Source organism: Raphanus sativus, chromosome 1, assembly GCF_000801105.2.
Source record: "Raphanus sativus cultivar WK10039 chromosome 1, ASM80110v3, whole genome shotgun sequence".
Taxonomy (NCBI): domain Eukaryota; kingdom Viridiplantae; phylum Streptophyta; class Magnoliopsida; order Brassicales; family Brassicaceae; genus Raphanus; species Raphanus sativus.
Window position 1 is genome coordinate 7,012,200 of NC_079511.1, and position 19,360 is coordinate 7,031,559.

The following is a 19,360-nucleotide window of genomic DNA, read 5'->3' on the forward strand; positions in this document are numbered from 1 at the left end:
AAATAAAAAGTGAAGGACCAAAGTTCGGAGGTTTGAACCCGACGTGAATCGAACACGCAACCTTCTGATCTGGAGTCAGACGCGCTACCATTGCGCCACGGATCCTTGGTGTTTGTATATACGTCTATAGTGTTTATATATATGCGCTAATAGATTCAGTGTTCATATGTTGTCGAAGATGAAGAAGCTTGAACATACGTCGTTTGAAAGTGAAATCGTACACTTTAATGAAATACAAGGAGAAACGTCACTGATACATGTTCATAACATTTTTATGTATTATTACTGCTAAGAAGAACATGTGGATGTTTTAATTTTAATAAGAATTGGGAATAATAAAGCCACACGTATCATCTATGGTTTTGATCTACAAACAAATACTAAGTGGTCAAATAACTCGAAAAATGGTATTCGTTGTTTCTGTTATTAATATCACTCACTGTCTCGTAGTACTACTCTCGTGTTCCATCCCCTCCTTGTTCTTTTTCCTTGGGATATATCTGCATGAGAGATTTTTAACAGCGCACACATGATCAGTGTCATGCAAAGTTATTAAGATTCAACTCAAGGATGGTATCTATTACAAGAAACTAAACCTGGTTGCCTTTCTCTTCATTAAGACTAACCGTACGGACTTTGAGCTCCCCTCTTCTCGTCGTTAACTCGTCTAAAATCTCAGCATCATACTCTGGAACGCCTCTCGTCGAATCAGTCGCCTAGGAAAAAAAGAGTTGAACTCAAGAAATTAATTAATCCGACAAACACAGGTACTAACAAACGTCATTAGATAACAAAGACGCAAAGTTTTGCTATATAACTCACCCGGAAAGACAATTCAAGCGGGTCCCTGGGAGTGCCTGGGATCTCCTCGTACCCAGCCGCATCGAGTTCTCGGAGATGAGACGGGTTAAATAGCTTTGGTAGAATGTACTGTCTGATGGCTATCAAGAGAAAGAAAGGAACCGGAAACATTATTCCAGCTACAGGAATCCACGTCACTCCGTAACAAATCCCAAAGTAGAATATCTGCAAGAGTGTGAACGCAGCCATTGACTTGTAAGGAACCTTCTCCACGAACGACGCATGTGCTCCTTCCAAGACCCTGTAAAAGAATTACAATGTTCATCAGTCCCATGTCTTTGCTTGGGAATCAAGAAAGGGTATTTTCAAAGTGCATACTTGAATCGCCGGCTTGGTAGGACGAAGAGAAGCATCATGCGCTCGAAGAATTGGTTTCCAGGGAGGCTGTCGATGGCCATGTAAGCGAAGTATCCCCATAGAACTGAAGTCGGCATGAGCTTGATGGCCGGCATAGCCAACACTGCACCTGCTACTAGCAGTGACTGTAAAAGGTTGCTCACTCTCTGCTCGTTGACTCGTACGGGCAAGTAAGCGTCCAAGTGCTTCTCTGGATCGAAACCACCGCTCTCCTCGTCTCTCTCTCCTTCGTCCTCGTTGCTCTTCATTACGGCTTCTTTTAAATCTTGCAGCTCAAGTATCACTATTCTCTCTGGCTGAGACTGTAGTTTAAATAAAAGATATATTATTATTCTGAATCCTTGAATTTTCTTTTTGTCAATTAATATTGGAATCAGATGTTTATTACTTACGATTGGGCTTTTGTCCATTTCTATGAAGACTTCTTGCATGTTCTCGTACACTTCAGAAGATGTTGCTCTCTTCCTTATGCTTTCTTTGGCTGTCTTCACCATCTTCCTCCGAATCAACTGAACAGAATGCAAAAAGGTTCAGTAAGACCAGCTTGTTCAGAGTACTTTGATGTTAATTTAACAAGTAATAACCAAACCTGTCGTTTGAGAACAGCGAGGCTTTTGGTATGCATAGGAGACTGAGGAAGGACTCCATTAGAAGGAGGCAGGCCGAGCAATCCACAGATCAACGTCTGAAAAAAACACACACAAACACGTTTTTGGACATTTTAACAAGAGATTCAATGTTGTAAATGTTAGCTTGCATAGAAAGTAAAGAGAGCTTGATTGATTTTACCATAAATCCCAACAAGAGAATGTCATAGTGATACGCAGAAGGGTTCTTGAGGTTGAACTCCTTTTGCTGAGCTAGCTGTGAAGCAACACTATGATCAAAGAAGTAGAGTCCTGCAATCATCAGTGCTGGTATAAACGCCGCAAAAATGTATCCCGGAGAGACTTTCCCCATGTCCTGTTTACATACCAAAAGCCAAGTCTTGATAGAGGTTCAGATGATGAAATCAAGATCTTGAATGAAATGTGTTTTTTTTTTGTGTTGTAACCTTGATAACAGTCCAGTGTTCTAAAGAAGCAGAGTCCCAAGGAAGAGGACTAAAGAGTCTTCTCGGGACACCAGATGGGAGTTTTGATGGCGTGGTGAAAGACAATGCTGTCCAAACCACAACCATCAAAGGAACTCCATAGTCCGCAATGAAGCTTCTGTACCATCCTGTTCCATATCGCCAAGACCTAGCTTTTCTGCTCTTCAAAGCAGTGTAGAGAAGGCCAAAGGTGAAAATGAGTCCAAGAAGTCCGTTTGTGTAGAGCCACTCAAACTTATACTTTTCGAGGTTTGAGTCCCCCTCTTTTGGCATACTAAATTCGCCCACCATACCCTGTAACAATTCCATTACAAGACATACATGTAAGGTTTGACATATCATCATAATCCAGAGGTGGTTGAGTTTTTTTTTTGTTTTCGTTTATACCTTAATGGCTTGTTGGATGAACAGAACGGAGATCAACATACCAAACAGCTCACCAGCAATCCTCGTGAACCGGTTAATGATATCAGCCGCGTTGAGGATCGCCATCAAGAACAGTAACATAGCCGTCCATACACAAACCCTACAATTTAACAACCAACAAAACCATTCAAGGAAAAAAATCATAGCTTTTTACCAAAATACAAGAGAGCTTTTTTAAAGTAATTTACCAAGCCACCCAAGCTAAGTAGAGTTCTTTGCCTAACTCTGGTCTTCCTTTAGCGAAGTTGTACAAGTAAACATACATTAAGACAGTTGGTTCTGCAACTCCAAGTATCAACAGTGGCTGTCCTCCTAATATTGAGTGTATCACTCCACATAACGCTGTTGATGCTAACGTTTCTACCGTGCTCAACGCTCCCTCTATAATTACCCTCCATAAAAACAGCTTTGATTAGGGTTTTTCTCAAGAGAATCCAAAAAAGAAAAAGAGTAAAACCCCCTGAAAAAAAAAGCAGAACAAGTGTGCAACTTGAAGACTTTTGATCCACCAGACAGAAGTGAACATAACCAGTGAGAAAATTCGAACATATAGACCTGTGTCACGGCTGAGTTGCTCTCCAAAGGCTATAACCGGAAGCGCAGATGCAAAAAATATGTATGTCGTTGGTGCTAAAATCCTGTAAAATCTCAAACAGCAACAAAACATTCACAAACTCTGTTCTAAATCCAAGTGTTTAAAGGGAGGAAAAGTTAGGTCAAAGTACCCGAAACCAGAACGGAGACCAATGATCCAGTCTTGCTTGTAACACAAGGCTCTTCCTTTGAGATCTGCTATGATCCCTCTAAATGGCCTCTTTGAGCTAATCTCTTCCTCCATCTTTCAGAATCACTCAGAGACTCCAGAACTCGTTGATCTGTTTTGATTCTCAGCCTCTGGTCTTGGCTTTTAATGACCTACTACAAAGGGAAGTTATATACTAACTTGTAACATATACCAATAACTTCAAAATCTTGCATTTATACTCTAAAATTAAATAGTTTTTGATATTATATTATTTTTCCCACGTTGTGATGAATTCAGTCTTTTCCAAACCAATTACAAAAGAGGAACTTCGTAGCTTTCGTTTTGATATCAGCAAATGTCAATTATATTTGCTTTTTGTGAGAACAGGGAAAACGCAATGTGCCCAATACCAATTGAAGAAACAGCACGATGCACATAACTAGCAAAAGATAATGATTTCTTCTTATTTTTGACAAATAACTTTGTCTCACTTGTCTTCGTCTCTTCTCTAATAAATTTCAACAATTTTTTTCAGAAAATAAAAATAAAAATAAAAAGTTTCCAACGTTTCAATCAACTCGGTAAAACTAATATCCATTGTTCAGCGTAAGTTATGTCTACTCCTCTTTTAACAACAAACAAGAAAACAAAACAATAGTTTTGATATTCTTTTTCTGTAGTTGATATTAGCACCTAAAAGTTGTGTGGTTACCGTGGAATCAGAGGGAAGTGAGAGGTTGGAGGCTGAGTCGTAGCCGGAGCCGAAAGTAACAGAGTGTAGCGATTTATAGGGTTTTTTTGGGTAGAGGGCAACGTCTTTCTGCTAATATTTATAGACGTAGCAATTGAGAACTGGAGAGGGCCCACTTATATGTATTTTTGTTGGGCCTACTGACATGTGTTAATGATTTAGTGGTGGACTCTTACACCGGTGATCGTGACGCTTTAACTCCCTTCTGTTCTTTTCCCAGGAGATCGTGTCCACGAATAGAAAAATAGTTAATTTTCCTACAAATTTGTTTATTCCTTTGTTGACAACGGAGTATTAATTTACTTAGGGAAAATTCTAGAAGTAATTAATTATTTCAAATTTGTTTCCTTTATCTTGTTTTCATATGTACTCTTCCAATTAAATTGCTATAGTCAAAATACAAATGTTGCACATTGTTAATTTTCCTTCTTATCGTCACCTCAGTTGTCCCATAATGTATTCTTCTAGTACTAATATTATCCAAAGTCAAACAACCTTATCGCATTTTCCAACTTAAATTTTCTCGAAAAAAAATCCAACTTAAATTCATTATTTTCTCCAGTTCCCTCTTTGTTTAGTGTTTTACAGCATCCAAATCTTACAGAAAATAAGCATCTGAAAGAAGAAGAAAAAAGAACATATACGTGTTATTACATCAAAACATGTATCAACCCAAAAAAAAAAAATCTGGGTAAAAAAACCTCAGCAATTATATTATGTGGATGTTATCAGATTTTAAATAACAGTGTATTTCCTTTGTGTTCGACAATCTCAGTATAGATTAGAAAACAAAACTAAGAACAATGCATATGCTACGTACCACATACGGCAAGTTTGTGAGACCCATATATAAATAATTTGAGGTAGTTGGAGTGGATGGAGAGATGTTTTTATGTGGTATAAACGGGCATGCACACACATTTTAATAAAGTTACATTTCTTGTACCAAAACTCACTCCTGACGTTTTTTGCAGATTAACGCACTCTTGTTTATCTCCACGCCCATGGCACTGGCCCGTGCAAGTTAACATTAATTATTGTCCCAGAATCTTTTATCAGTCAAACCGCGTGTATATTTACTTCAATCCAGATTATACAATACGAGCAAATGGAGTACTTTTAGCTTTCAATGCAATGATGTTTCTGTTTTTGCTTTACTTACAAACTGGCTACATGACCAAGTTGTTACAGACTTTATGTCTTTCAAGTGACATTATCACTGTGACATTAACATTTTTTTTTTTGACTATAAGGTTAAGAGTCATTAACATTCAAATATGTTCTAAACAAATAACTGAAATAAGTAAAGCTTATAGCCCATAAATAAGATTTGAGCGAAGCATGTAAAACTACATGCATGCATGCTAAACCAGCTATATACATGATTCATCGAGTGCTATCCAGACCAGAGTTATAAGGCTCCAAATGGTGACCAAGGGAATGTGTGGGAATAACTAATTCCTTAGCATTCCTTACAATTTACACAATTTACAAGGAATATTTGTTACCTATGATTCCTCAATATTCCTTAAGATTTATGGAATAAAAGACTACAATTATTCCTTATGAAATTAGAAGAGGAATGAATTTTCCTTTTATTTTATTCCTTTTCATTCCATTTTTCCTATTCTTTTTATTCCTTTTGTGGTTACCAGTGAGAGAGATTTGACAAACAACATAATAATTAAGATAATTACATGCTCATGGGTCAACATCGTTTTAAACAATAATTAAAAAATCTATGTATGAAAAGAACTCAAGATTCTAAACGCCGTACCATGAGATCATTAGGTATATATGTTTTCGTCGGTGTTGTTGTTTTATGAAATTCTGTATATATTTATGCTAAATCATTTTATACTAATCAATCATTGTGTCAACCCATCAAAACCAAATCATAAAAACACATTTCGTAAAAATACAAACACTGAATAGTTCTCACAAAACTCATATCAATCTTCACGTAATTGTTGTTAAAAAAAAAAAAAATCTTCACGTAATTGGGGAGCGACTGATTAAATTATTTAAGTATAAGCTGCCAAACGAATTACTTTGAAAATATGGTGTCACATCACCAATACTACTAAACAGAAACCCTAAATTGTAAATTACGAAAGGTACCATGTCTCTGATTAACGACCATCATCGTCTCCGCGAGTTCCTCTCTGCATCATCAAGGGCCATATAATAATTAAAAAAGTCGTTCCTTTTATCATTCCTTCTTCTCTCACACTTTGTCTTTCCAAATTAAAAAAAAATCCAAGGTGTGATCCTCTTCAAGGGGGAGCAGGTTCAATACATTCTTACCGATCTAAAGCACTGGGGCACTCTTGTCGGGTATAGCATGTTACTTTAAGATCTGTCCCGATTCGGACAAAACAAATAATCGATTTTTGTTCTGATTGATTTAGTTTTTTTTTTTTCATTTTGTTTTCATTAAGTGAATAGAGACAGACAAAAAGGAAGAGATAATGGGGGTTCCGTTAGTATGCCACGGGCATTCTCGTCCCGTCGTCGACGTTTCTTACAGTCCGGTGACTCCAGATGGATTCTTCCTCATCAGCGCCAGCAAAGGTACGATCTTTTTTCCTTCCCCGATCCTGATTTGATTCAGGGTCGATCGATTAGTATATTGGATCATGCGCTGTGTCTTTTTTTTCTTCTTTTTTAATCGTTTGTGTTGCTGATCCGAGAGAGAGAGAGAAATTGGGATTATTATGAGATGTCTTGAGATTTGTTATAACTGAAGCTTGACTTTGTGATGTTTTAGATTCGAACCCAATGCTGAGGAATGGGGAGACTGGTGATTGGATAGGGACTTTTGAAGGACATAAAGGAGCAGTTTGGAGTTGCAGCCTTGATAAACATGCTATGCGCGCTGCCTCTGCTTCTGCTGATTTCACTGCGTATCTTTCTTCTTCTTCTTCTTTGTTTTACCATTTAATCTTTTTTGTAAATTTAATATCCACTGGTGATGGATTACTCGCTTAAGGCTTTTTCTTTGTGATTATAACATATATATGTATCAGGAAAATATGGAACGCATTGACTGGAGATGAATTGCACTCCTTTGAACACAAGCACATCGTTCGCGCATGTGCCTTCTCTGAGGTAAGTATCTTTCCCAGCAAGCAAAGACTGATTCGATTCCCTTGCCAAGTGTTCTGATATATGGATGGTGGGATGTGGTGCTCAACTCTTTTTTTTATTTAGGACACTCACCTTTTGCTTACCGGTGGAATGGAGAAGATTCTTCGGATATTCGATATGAACAGGCCAGACGCACCTCCTAAAGAAGTTGGAAACTCTCCTGGTTCAATCAGAACCGTAGAATGGCTTCACAGTGATAATACTATCCTGAGTTCTTGCACAGATACCGGTGACATTAGGTATGTCCACACACCACATCGTTCCTGCCTCCTTTGGACTCAGTCCTTTTATCTCATCATCATCCTTTTGTTCTCTTCAGGTTATGGGACATAAGAAGTGACAAGATTGTTCAAACATTAGAAACCAAGTTCCCAGTCACTAGTGCTGAAGTAAGCCAGGATGGGCGATACATAACTACTGCTGATGGATCTAGTGTTAAGTTTTGGGACGCCACTAAGTAAGTTTCAGATTTTTTCTTATTGTTTTCTTTGTCCTTTTTATGCTAAAGCCTTTCCCTCCTGCTCTCCTTAGTTTTGGATTGGTCAAGAGCTATGAGATGCCTTGCAACGTTGAATCAGCATCCTTGGAACCGAAACAAGGGAACACTTTCATTGCTGGAGGAGAAGACATGTGGGTCCATAGGTTTGATTTCCAGACTGGAGAAGAGATTGGTAAGTTCCTTTTGAAGAATATATATAATGATTTGGAATCTGTGTGTATGTCTTTTTTTTAAAGCCAATAATCCGGTGGAATGCAGGGTGTAACAAGGGTCACCACGGACCAGTGCACTGCGTGAGGTATTCGCCAGGTGGGGAGTCATACACGTCAGGATCAGAAGACGGGACGGTCAGAATATGGGAGGTTGTTGGTTCAGTGAACCAGGAGGAGAAGGAGAGCGATCAGAGCGGTAACGTGAAGCTTGTGGCAGAGGAGGTTGTGCGTAAAGCTGAAAGTCTGCGTATCAGTGAGAAAGCTGCAGAAGCCAAATGAATACGTATTTAGCTTTTGTGATATAACTAATAGTTGCAGAAGAGAATGATCCCTTCCAGTTTATCTTTTTTTTTTTGGCTTACAAGTTTGACCTGTTTTATCTTTTTTTTTTTCCTTCCAATAAATAAATATGAACACTTCCTCTCCCATCAATACTCATCACTTTCTCAACTACTTATACTCTCATCGTGTACACTAAAAAATGTTTGTAGAATCAAACTCAACTGCGAAAGGTCTAAGCAGAGTGTGACCGTTGACTTTTACAAAAGCAGAGAGTGACCGTTGACGAAAAGGTGGGCCTTGTTACTAATTAGATCCACCATACAGCCCAATATGAGTTCAGGCCCAAAGTGTAAAACCCTAAACCCCTCTTTTTACTCCTTTAGCTCCTCTCAACCCTCCAGGTTTTGGATTAACTCTATTTCGTCCACAGTTCGCTTGCACTCCAGTTACACTGTAAATCTCTCATCCTCCCCCAGAAAACCCTAGTTTTGAACTTTCTGTAATCTTCTCAAAGTTTTAATTTTTCTTACTGGGTCCGATCTCTGCGAGTGAAATGCATAGCATTTCCTTCAAATCCGCGACCTAACTTGTTTGTTCTAATTCTATTTTTGTCTCTGTGTTTTATCTTTTCAGTAACAGATCAGTGTCGGTGATCTTTCACGAGGAGGAGACATGTTTGCTCTCTCGAAGGTTGTAAGGAGGTTTGTTTCCAATCTTTAGATTTGTCTTCTCTCTCCCGAAAATAGAGGTTTAAAAATGTTCTTCAGATGCGCCATTGAATGGTAATACATAGTTCAAGGTAATTGAGCAGCATCTATTATTTTTTCAGAAGCCAGAGTCTCAGGCTAGGAGCTTGCAATGCTGTGTACTACTCTAAGCTAGAGATTCCATTGGGACTAGAAAGGAACGGTTCGATCGACTCAAACGCTTTGATACACGATAAAGACGAAGCTTTCTCTAGCTCTTACGAGCTCCCGTGGAACTTCACTACCGGAAGACGGTCACTTTCCTCTGACGCTGGGGCTAGAAGTTCCGGAGAGGAAGATGACCTCGAAAGCATTGAAACTTCTCTTCATTCTGAGGAGGAGTTGTCCTGTGATGAAGGTGACATTGAGGGAGCAGAACTGGAACTACTCTCTGAGGCTGGTAAAACACCGGGAAGCAGGAGATCATCTGAGCTTTTCAAGGCCATTGTTTCTGTCTCAGGTCTCTCTGTAGCGACTGCGATTGATAAGTGGGTTGAAGAAGGAAAGGAGATCAACCGCACAGAGATTGCAAATGCGATGCTACAGCTCCGTAGGCGTCGGATGTATGGGAGAGCACTGCAGGTACATATTGCTTTTTTGTTTCACCATGTGCTTACTATTAATGTTTATCAATATGTTTGAATAGGCTCTAGATTTACTCTTTCGTTGTTACCTTGTTTTCTTGTTACTATAGTTGGTAGAATGGCTTGAAGAACATAAGCCATTTGAACTGGAAGAGAGAGATTATGCTTCTCGGCTTGATCTGATTGCCAAGGTACGTGGTCTGCACAAAGGAGAGCTTTACATCGAGAGAATCCCAGAGTCTTTCAGAGGGGAACTGGTCTACCGCACCCTCCTGACGAACTACGCATCAACAAGCAACGTGAGGAAAGCAGAAGCCGTTTTCAACAAAATGAAGGACTTGGGATTCCCTCGGACATCATATGCCTGTGACCAGATGCTTATGCTTTACAAGAGGGTTGACAAGAAGAAGATAGCCGAGACGTTATTGATGATGGAGAAGGAAAACCTGAAGCCGACTCTCTACACGTACCAAATCCTGATTGACGCCAAGGGAGCGTCGAATGACATAAGTGGGATGGAACAGGTTGTGGAGACGATGAAAAGCGAAGGTGTTGAAGTTGACCTTCGTGCAAAATCCATCGTTGCAAGACACTATGCATCAGCTGGGCTTAAAGAGAAGGCTGAGAAAGTGCTGAAAGAGATGGAAGGTGAGAGTTTGGAGGCTAATAGGTACGTGTGCAAGGATTTGCTTTCGGTATATGGCTTTCTCCAGAGGGCGGATGAGGTGAGCAGAATCTGGAAGATCTGCGAAGAGAACAACCCTTATTATAAAGAGTGCCTTGCTGCAATCCTGGCGTTTGGAAAGATTAATAAAGTCAAAGAAGCAGAGGCGGTTTTCGAGAAGTCGATAAAGATGAGCACTAGAGTTTCCTCAGGGATGTACTCTGTCCTCTTGAGAGTTTACGTGGATCACAAGATGGTCTCTGAGGGCAAGGATCTGGTTAAGAGGATGTTGGACAGCGGGTGCAACATCGGGGCCTTGACATGGGATGCACTGATCAGGCTCTACGTGGAAGCCGGGGAAGTGGAAATGGCTGATTCGTCACTGAGCAAGGCAACGCAGTTGAAACAGATAAAGCCCTTGATGAGCTCCTTCATGTGCGTGATGGACGAGTACGCGAGAAGAGGTGACGTTCACAACACTGAGAAAATCTTCCAGAGGATGAGGCAATCTGGCTATCTTTCACGCTTCAGGCAGTTTCAGTCCCTTATCCAGGCTTATGTCAATGCCAAAGCTCCAGCTTATGGAATGAAGGACAGAATGAAAGCTGATAACGTCTTCCCTAACAGAGGATTGGCTGTTCTGCTCGCTAACGCCGATCCCTTCAAGAAGACGCCTCTCTCTGATCTCCTGGATTGAGTTAACACTTGCTACTTCTACGTTACATATTCTGCTTTTTGGTGAATCTTTGGTTTGATTGATTCGCTTTCTATCCATGTTTAGAAACTTCAGTAAGCATTCTTAGTTTAAATTGAAGCCTCCTAATATATATTATAAAACTCTGTATGGTTGCTTCTTTGCCCAATGGTATGGTTCTTTCTATTTGGTTTGCTAATGAAAAGGGGATGAATGCAAACGAAAGCATTTTACATTATATTCCAAACCGAATAATTTACAGAGACTTGTGCCACACTCATGTTTAAGTGAATAATAATAAAAGAAACACGCTCAAAGAGACGAAAGGTTACAACAAATCCTATGATGAATTCACCCTAACAGGACCTCAAAGTTTTGGGTCTGATTGTAAAGCTAAGAGGACGACCAAAAAGGAAAGTGATTTTGGCTATTGACTCTGGAGATCTGGCCTGAGTACAAGTCTAGTGATGAAAGGAGACATAGCTGCAAGAAGCGCCTTGGGACACTCCTCGTGTGGTAGATGCCCACATCCTGAGATTGCTACTAGTCTCTGTCATTAACATGAACGAATGTCAGTTACTGTTTTTTATGGCATGAAAACAAACCGTAGCTGAGATATTAAAACGAGCGTGAGGGAGTTAAGTTACAGAGTTTAGGAGTTTAGACGCCATTGCTTGGGATGACTTCAATGGGACAAGCGCGTCTTCAGCTCCAGCAATGACTAATACCGGCAGGTTTTCCACATCCTTAAGAAGCGAAGCTGCATTTTGAGGTGCAAGCACCGTTTCAGATGAGAGTCTGCCTATCTCATGAAGTGCCTCGTCCCAGCCTTCTACGTGTAGCGGGGCCTGATAAAGAGGGAGGAACTTGATTTATATTATATGTTCACAAGATTTGCAATCTTTCATGAAATGTTGAAATGGTAAAGAAAGGAGGGTACCTTGTATAGTCTGAGGACGTCTGTTGTCATCTTTGCAGGATCATACCAAGCGCGACGGTTCACTACTTGAGCTATCTCAGTGCGTAAAAGAGGGCGAACGAGGTGCTTCTTCCGTAGTGATGTGTGCAGAAGTATTCTTGCAAAAGCTGGAACGACTTCCCTTGACAAGCTTACATTTAGCAAAACCACTCCTCTGACCACAACCTAAGAAAAAACATTAGACCAAATAAGACTAAACAGAAAAAAGAGGGAGAAGAAGCCATATCAAGTCTACTCACTTTGATGGGATCGTTTGCTGTCAACAATCTCTGTGCAGCTTTCAGAGCAAGCAGACCTCCATCATCATGACCAACAAATGCTACCGAAGAGAATCCCATCTCACGACAGAAAGCAAGAAGCATCTCTACCTGGTTTTCAAGCGTGTAAGGATTGAGAAGCTGTCTTTGTTCCAAATCATTTATATGTGGCCTGGCTGTTAATCCCCAACCAGGCCTATCAAATGCAGTGACAGCACAGCCAAGCTCATGAGCCAGTGGAGACATCACATGCCTCCAGGAAAACACTCCTCCCCCAAATCCATGAACCAAAACCACACCAAATCTACCACCACTTTCTTCCATGCCTTTCTCCTCGGCCTCAAAACTGAACACATTCATCTTCTCTTCCTCTTGACGTGTTATTTCTTTGAACAGAAGAGGAGAAGTAGGAGGAGGAGAACCATCGAGAAGAGGGTCGTGCAAGGAAGAATTGTTAAACACGCTGCTGTAGCTCCTGTGGTAATGATGATGATGATGACGCTGCTGGCTTTTCTCGGCCATGCTCAACAGTTTCCTGTCAAAAAACTTGGACCTTCCAGCCATTGTCTCCGGCGCGGTGTAACTAGAGTTCGCATCAAGAACATTTGGAGGGGAGATACACTGCCCTGGTGGTGAACCAGGTGCACTAAGCTTGTAATGCACAGTGAGCCCTCGGATTTTGATGAATAAACTGTCAGTGTCAGCAAGCAAACTCACTGGAAGCTCTCCTTCATCGTGGGACAAAGGCTTTCGCCTTGCTTCTCCATCGAACTTGGAGGCCTTTCCAACCAAAGGAACCGGGGACCGTGGGACTTTCTGGTGGCCAGAGAAGATGCTCTTACATGAAAGAACCTGCCACACACACGCTCCATATAAGCACACACACACACACAAACAAAAAAACAAAGCAAAAAGAAAACTCACAGCTTCAGGGTCAACTCTGTGATACAAAATCTTCCTCCTAGCTCTACAGCTAGTGACGTAAGCTACAACCGTATGACCAAGCGCAAACACCACAGACGAGAGGAATAGAACCGGCATCCCCCACGACTTCTTCAGGTGAAGCCGGTGGTGGTGCCTAGACGGAGAGAAGGAAGCAGCTTCGGTGTTGAGCTGAGAAGTAGTCACAGTGAAAAGGCAAGCTTTAACCGAAAGAAGCAGAACCGAAATTACAGAGCACAGAGATACAGTTCCGAGGTAAGGACCGTGAGACAAGGCAGGAACATCCGAGAGTGAATAGATACCTGTTCCACCAAAAAGATCAGTCTACAGAACGCAATGCAGACAAAAAAAGTATTGTTCTTACAGATGAAAAGGAAAGATCTGGCGACGGAGACGAGAGGAATGTCAGTCAAGGATCTCTTGAAACCGTAACGAATCAGATGCTCCTTGGCGCCGTAGCAAGTCACGCAAGTGAAGCTCGAGAGCAAGAAGCTGGGGACCAGGACATCGCATATAGCTACAAGCAACGGCAGCGAAGAAACTAGGAGCGAAGCGAGCATTGCGACTATGAAGAAGAGTGTCCGCATGCATCTTCTCACCTTCTCCACAAAGAACCAAACTTTTGCCATCCTCTCTCGTCGCTTTCGATTCGGTCAAAACGCCCAAAAATTCGAGATCGGGTGCGAGGAGGAGGATGGTAAAGACTAATCCTTTCGACAATGTGAGATAGAGTGATGATCAGAGGAAGGTCATTGCTGTGATTCTGATTGAGAGATGAGGCAGAGATTATTTTTTTTTTCAGAATCGTCAGGAAGAAATAGAGAAAAAATCGAAACTTTTTGGTTTCTCGAGAAAACCAAAAACCTCCGTTTTTCTTCGTGTTTTCTTTTTAATACATTGGCACGATTTGTTTTTCGTTAAATACTTTTTCAATGTAAAGGAACTGCTGATATATTTAGTTGACTAAATAGTAATTATAGTATATATTGATGAAGATGCATTTTTAAAAAGAAAACAGCACAAAGAAAGAAAGAAAAAAACATCTTGACAACTTGGTCCGACCTGTCTCTTGCTTCGGACTTGCTGTTTAAAGCTTTTTATTGCCCCCATTCTACCCTTTTTTAACTCTGTCCGAATATTTTTAGTGTTATTTCGCTTTATGCGTTTCGCATGAATACAGCTTAAAAAAACTAGTTATTATAGTATATCACTAGGTGATATCCGCGCCTTGCGCGGAAAGAATGGACTAATAAATATTATAAATTTTATTCTAAGATATTAGAAAACTAAAATCACAGTAACAAAAATTACATATTATATAATAAAGATTGGACGAAATTATGCATGTTTATATAAGGTGAAATTTGATTTTTTTTTTAAACTTGTGTAATTGATTAGATGTAACATCTAAATATTTTTGTGGAAGTAAAACTATAAGAGTAAAAAAAAAAAATTATATAAAATTAGTTATAAATTTAAGATAAAACAAAACACATGCAATTTGATTTCATAATATAAATTATGAATATAAAATAAAACGAAACATATCCAATAGAATAATAAAATATTAAAAGAAAAAATTATAAATAAACAAATAAAAAATATCTTCAGAATTCTTTGTTTGCAATCCCATAAAGAAAATAAAAAAAGTATCAGCTTATCAAACTCACTAAACGAAATGATATACTTCTTTCTCAAAAGCATCAATAGCACTCATTGTCTTTGCATGTTTTAAAGTTTGTAGATTATGATATAGTCGAAGAAAGTTTAGTATAATATATTGTAATAATTAACAGGATTTAGGTCAATGATAATTGTATCAATCAAATATATTACATGGCGAGATTAATGGCAGAAAATCCCTACAATTCCGTGTAAAATGTTTAACTGGTCTCAGAAATTTGAATATATTAGTAGTAACTTTCATATATTAACTTAAATCAGAATGCATATTGATTAATATTACATTAGTTTCCTAATTTTTTTCAATAGCATTAATTATGATTAAACGTAAAATCAGCAAAAAAAATCAAGTAAAATATAGAAACAAAACACTATTGAATTTGATATTAAAAGACGCCACTAAATCTCCTATTTATTGAAATTATAAGGTAGATTCCCTATTTATTTACTTAAATTCTATTTTTTTCAATAGAATAATTATGATAAAACGTAAAATTAACAAAAGAAATCAAGTACATATAGAAACAAAATATTATAAGATTTGATATTAAAAGACGTCTCCAGATCTCATATTTATTTAAATTATAAAGTTGATTCCCTAATTTTTGGAATAGCATTAATTACGATTAACATAAAATTAGCAAAAAAATAAAGTAATATAGAAAAAAACATTATTGGATTTGATATTAAAAGATGTCACCAAATCTCCTATTTATTTAAATTATATGGTCGATTTCCTGTTTATTTACTTAAATTATATAACTTAGTCATATATAATAAAATTATATATACATACATATATATTTCATGTTTGAATATACAAACATTTATTTCAATGACGAAAACATATTCTAAAAATTAAGGCGATATCATCTTCAACATTTTTTAATTTAAAATTAGTACAATACATTATCTACTCCATAATTAATTTGCATTGCAACACACATAGTACAACATATATATCCAAGCATATTACATTAAACATATCTAAAATTGTAGAAACTCACATTAGAATCAATGAGAACCATTTCAATGATGATTTGAGAAGCATGAGTGTGGTGTGGAGATGTGCTTTGGGCACCGTATTTATATACGTCATGGAAAAAAGTTTAGGGTTAATCAGCTTTCTAAAACCGCCATAATTATTTTTTCACAAATTAATATTACATAATTTGCGCTCTAATTTTTGGTTAAAACTTGCCTAAACTATCGAATGCTAATAAATCAAGGCAAACAAAAATCAATTCCCAATGTACCTTTCTTTTTATACGAACCTAATTGACAAAATTACTTGATACATTTAAAAATCAATAAATGAAGATTATGAATTGATTCAAAAATTAACACCTAAAATGATTCCACAAATTTAATACCTGAATTTATTACCAAGATTTCAAATTGATTCACAAAATCAATCAACCACTAATCAATCAAAAATTTTGACTTCATGTAACAATCATTTGTTGTTTACGGTCAAATGTAAACATATGATATATTTTCGTATGTAATATAGAAAATATGTACATATGCACAAATATGGATTTCTGAAAGCAACGATTTTAGCAAACAACAAATATATTTCATGTTTGAATATACAAACATTTATTTCAATGACGAAAACATATTCTAAAAATTTTGACTACACAAATAATCAAAATTGTTTTTTCGTTCTCTATTAATGTTGACTCCGAAAAAATATTATATCAAGGACGTTTATGTTCGTTCTCTAATAATTTTGCAGTAAAATAAAAAAAACGAAACACATTCTTTTTTGTTATTTTGTTCATCACAGAACCTAAGTAATCATGAAGTCTCAAATTAATATTCTTGGAACTAGGCCTGGGCATACGGGTCTTCGGGTCGGGTTCGGGTAGGGTTTTATCGGGTCCGGGTCTTTCGGGTCCTCGGAATTTAGACCCATATGGGTATTTATAATTTTCGGGTCGGTTCCGGGTCGGGTCTTGTCGGGTCCGGGTCGGTTCGGGTCTAGAATTTCAGTACCCGTAAAACACCTATAATATTCGGGTATTGTTCGGATCCGGGTCGGTTCAGGTATATAAAACCCCAAAAAACTCGAAATACCCAAACTGGACCCGAAAACTCGAAAAGTACCCGAAAAACCATAAAAGTACCTGAATATTTACCTAAAATCAGACCTAAAAACTCAAAAGATATCTGAATATCCAAATTATATTTTCTGAAAATCTAAAATTACACTCGAAATTTGGAATTATACCCGAAAATACGAACCTAAAACTTAAAAAAAGATTAGAAATACCAAAAATATACCCAATCACCCAAATATACCTAATATATAAAATAAATCTCGGGTATTTCGGGTACCCGATCGGGTCTCGGTTCGGGTCCGGGTCTTACCCGAGACCCGCGGATCCAAAATAAAAAGACCCATATGAGTACTTATAATTTTTCGGGTCGGTTCCGGGTCGGGTATTTTCGGGTCGGTTCCGGGTCGGGTCCTCGGGTCCGGGTAAAATGCCCAGGCCTACTTGGAACATATGTGATAAACAAAAAAAAATTGTTTTATATTGTAAACACAAATATAAGAAAACCGTATGGGATATATGCTGTTTTATTACAATAACGAAATCATTTATAATATATGTTTTATCATATTATGTAGACAGAATATATATGTAATTAGGGAACATTTAGTTTTGTTATCTAATAATTAGAAAGCATATGTTATATTATGTGAAGCTACATTTAATGATCAATGACACTATATGTAATTAGCCTAGTAAGAAGATGGCTTTTAATAAAAAGATGTGAGAATGATTATGGTGTTGCCACATAGGAAATGACACACTTATAATAAACACATGAACTAAAGGTTTCTTTTAAAATGGTCTCTTCGAATAATAGAAAGAGGATAAAATGAATCTCTTGGTTTATATGGTACATTCATCACGGTCCTACCTTAGTGAAGCTGGCAATAAAGAAAATACATGTTGAGATATATCTTCAGCGCACAAATCCATAAAGTAATACGATAACATGTTAACACGACCACCGTTCGAAATATCAAATGCTCTCTCTCTCTCTCTCTCTCTCTCTAATCTCTGTTAGCTCTTTTGTAAGATTATGTAACGAAACAAAGCTAAAGTGATCAACGCCGGTTACATCGTAGCTTTGCTGATATAGCAGATACGGTCCGGTCGGATCACGTTCTTGTTAGCTAACGGCCCTGGCGTCAATATTTCGAAACTACGAATGCGCGACAGCGCGATACTTCGCCGTTAAAGGAGCTAGAATATAGTAGTAGTAGCACTGGCCCCTAACTTCGGACATTTCAAATTTCAAACTTTTGTTTAAATTTAAAACGTCCGTTTTTACAGGGACCCCATCAACAAACGAAAGCAGAACTTTATGGTGATCTAACGTAAACTATACTACCAATTCATTTTGAAAATCGGATGGTTTCGTCAACATAGTTTTGAAAAGCAGTTGAGGTTGTTGATATTAAAGGTGCGTATTATTTGTACTCTTATTTGTACTCTTGTAGGAAACAAAATGATTAAACAAGCTTGTCCCATTTACAAAAACAAATCACTCATGGGCTTGGCTCGTCTTAATTCGATGAGAATAATTATGGGCTTCTATACGCTGTTTATAAACAAAAAGCCCAATATTTTAGATTACAAAGGGGAGCTGGGCTTCACGTGAATTTTGAGCCTGACATCAACTGATTTGTACGCGACGTGGGAAATTATAAGACAATCGATCCATAAAGTGGACCCCCACTTTTTTGGGAATTTTGCAAACCGAGGGAAAGAGTGAAACCAGCGAAGGATCTTTCTGCACATCCCCCCCAAACACCCCCACTTGAGCTTTGCCATTTCCCAAGTTGGTGCACGTAAATCAAAGCCCTCGTTTTCTTCCCAAAGCTTATCGATTTTACTTTGATTAAGATCTCTCCGTTGAATCATCATTGGTTAAATTTGATAACATCTACGATAACCAGCATCAACTGAAACCAAATTGATTGGTAAGTTAGTATTGCTCCTAAACCAGTTTTACGCACATAGGCTGGCCGCTGGTTGTTAAATTTTTCTTCGAAATAATGAAGACCGGTGGTTCTTGACTAATCAACACAAGAGTTATATAATACATGGAATATATAATATATTCCTTAATACATGGACTATATTATATATGTCTGAATTGTTCTATACTTCTATTAAAAAGAGGAGCAGAGAATGATGCAGCGAGTGGAGTAACACTCACATAATATTAAAGCTAGTGTTCTTAATTAGCGGCAAAATACATGGCTTTTCCTCAAAATACTATAGACTATAAGACTAAAGTAGAAAGTTGCAGATTTTTTTATACACGATGAAGGTACGCACATGGACGCATTCTAGTATAATAAGAAAAATTCATTAAGACCATTTGACGAGTATTTGGACAGTAAGCT

The 19,360-nt window shown here is 38.1% G+C and overlaps 4 protein-coding genes and 1 non-coding gene across 7 annotated transcripts; 2 read left to right on the forward strand and 3 right to left on the reverse strand.

The window, feature by feature from the left end:
- Positions 1-33: 33 nt before the first annotated feature.
- On the reverse strand, positions 34-105 carry TRNAW-CCA (transfer RNA tryptophan (anticodon CCA)). Its single transcript has one exon. It is a non-coding gene; the product is annotated as a tRNA-Trp (tRNA).
- Positions 106-208: 103 nt separating this feature from the next.
- On the reverse strand, positions 209-4,283 carry LOC108811410 (boron transporter 4). 2 transcript variants are annotated; one of them, XM_057008009.1, is made up of 13 exons: positions 4,195-4,278; positions 3,463-3,655; positions 3,293-3,375; positions 2,926-3,118; positions 2,699-2,837; positions 2,273-2,605; positions 2,008-2,181; positions 1,808-1,903; positions 1,611-1,727; positions 1,180-1,520; positions 823-1,102; positions 597-716; positions 209-500 (listed from the first exon to the last, which is right to left on the reverse strand). In XM_057008009.1, the coding sequence occupies exons 2-13, from the start codon at positions 3,573-3,575 to the stop codon at positions 453-455; spliced, it is 2,037 nt and encodes a 678-aa protein (XP_056863989.1). In that variant the 5' UTR covers positions 3,576-3,655; positions 4,195-4,278; the 3' UTR covers positions 209-452. The 2 variants fall into 2 exon arrangements, with proteins under 2 accessions (XP_056863989.1, XP_056863986.1); XM_057008006.1 differs by having other exon boundaries at positions 210-500; positions 3,463-3,652; positions 4,195-4,283.
- A 2,098-nt stretch (positions 4,284-6,381) lies between these two features.
- Positions 6,382-8,522, forward strand: LOC108822240 (uncharacterized). Its single transcript, XM_018595306.2, has 8 exons — positions 6,382-6,570; positions 6,675-6,807; positions 7,004-7,139; positions 7,263-7,344; positions 7,447-7,622; positions 7,703-7,840; positions 7,915-8,054; positions 8,141-8,522. The coding sequence occupies exons 2-8, from the start codon at positions 6,705-6,707 to the stop codon at positions 8,371-8,373; spliced, it is 1,008 nt and encodes a 335-aa protein (XP_018450808.1). The 5' UTR covers positions 6,382-6,570; positions 6,675-6,704; the 3' UTR covers positions 8,374-8,522.
- Positions 8,523-8,751: 229 nt separating this feature from the next.
- LOC108807632 (pentatricopeptide repeat-containing protein At1g15480, mitochondrial) lies at positions 8,752-11,250 on the forward strand. Of its 2 annotated transcripts, none has more exons than XM_018579900.2 (4): positions 8,752-8,829; positions 9,010-9,077; positions 9,206-9,704; positions 9,817-11,250. In XM_018579900.2, the coding sequence occupies exons 2-4, from the start codon at positions 9,049-9,051 to the stop codon at positions 11,065-11,067; spliced, it is 1,779 nt and encodes a 592-aa protein (XP_018435402.2). In that variant the 5' UTR covers positions 8,752-8,829; positions 9,010-9,048; the 3' UTR covers positions 11,068-11,250. The 2 variants fall into 2 exon arrangements, with proteins under 2 accessions (XP_018435402.2, XP_018435408.2); XM_018579906.2 differs by having other exon boundaries at positions 8,804-8,875.
- A 24-nt stretch (positions 11,251-11,274) lies between these two features.
- Positions 11,275-14,147, reverse strand: LOC108807622 (uncharacterized). Its single transcript, XM_018579893.2, has 6 exons — positions 13,607-14,147; positions 13,225-13,544; positions 12,283-13,152; positions 12,005-12,208; positions 11,712-11,912; positions 11,275-11,614 (listed from the first exon to the last, which is right to left on the reverse strand). The coding sequence occupies exons 1-6, from the start codon at positions 13,869-13,871 to the stop codon at positions 11,492-11,494; spliced, it is 1,983 nt and encodes a 660-aa protein (XP_018435395.2). The 5' UTR covers positions 13,872-14,147; the 3' UTR covers positions 11,275-11,491.
- Positions 14,148-19,360: the final 5,213 nt, after the last annotated feature.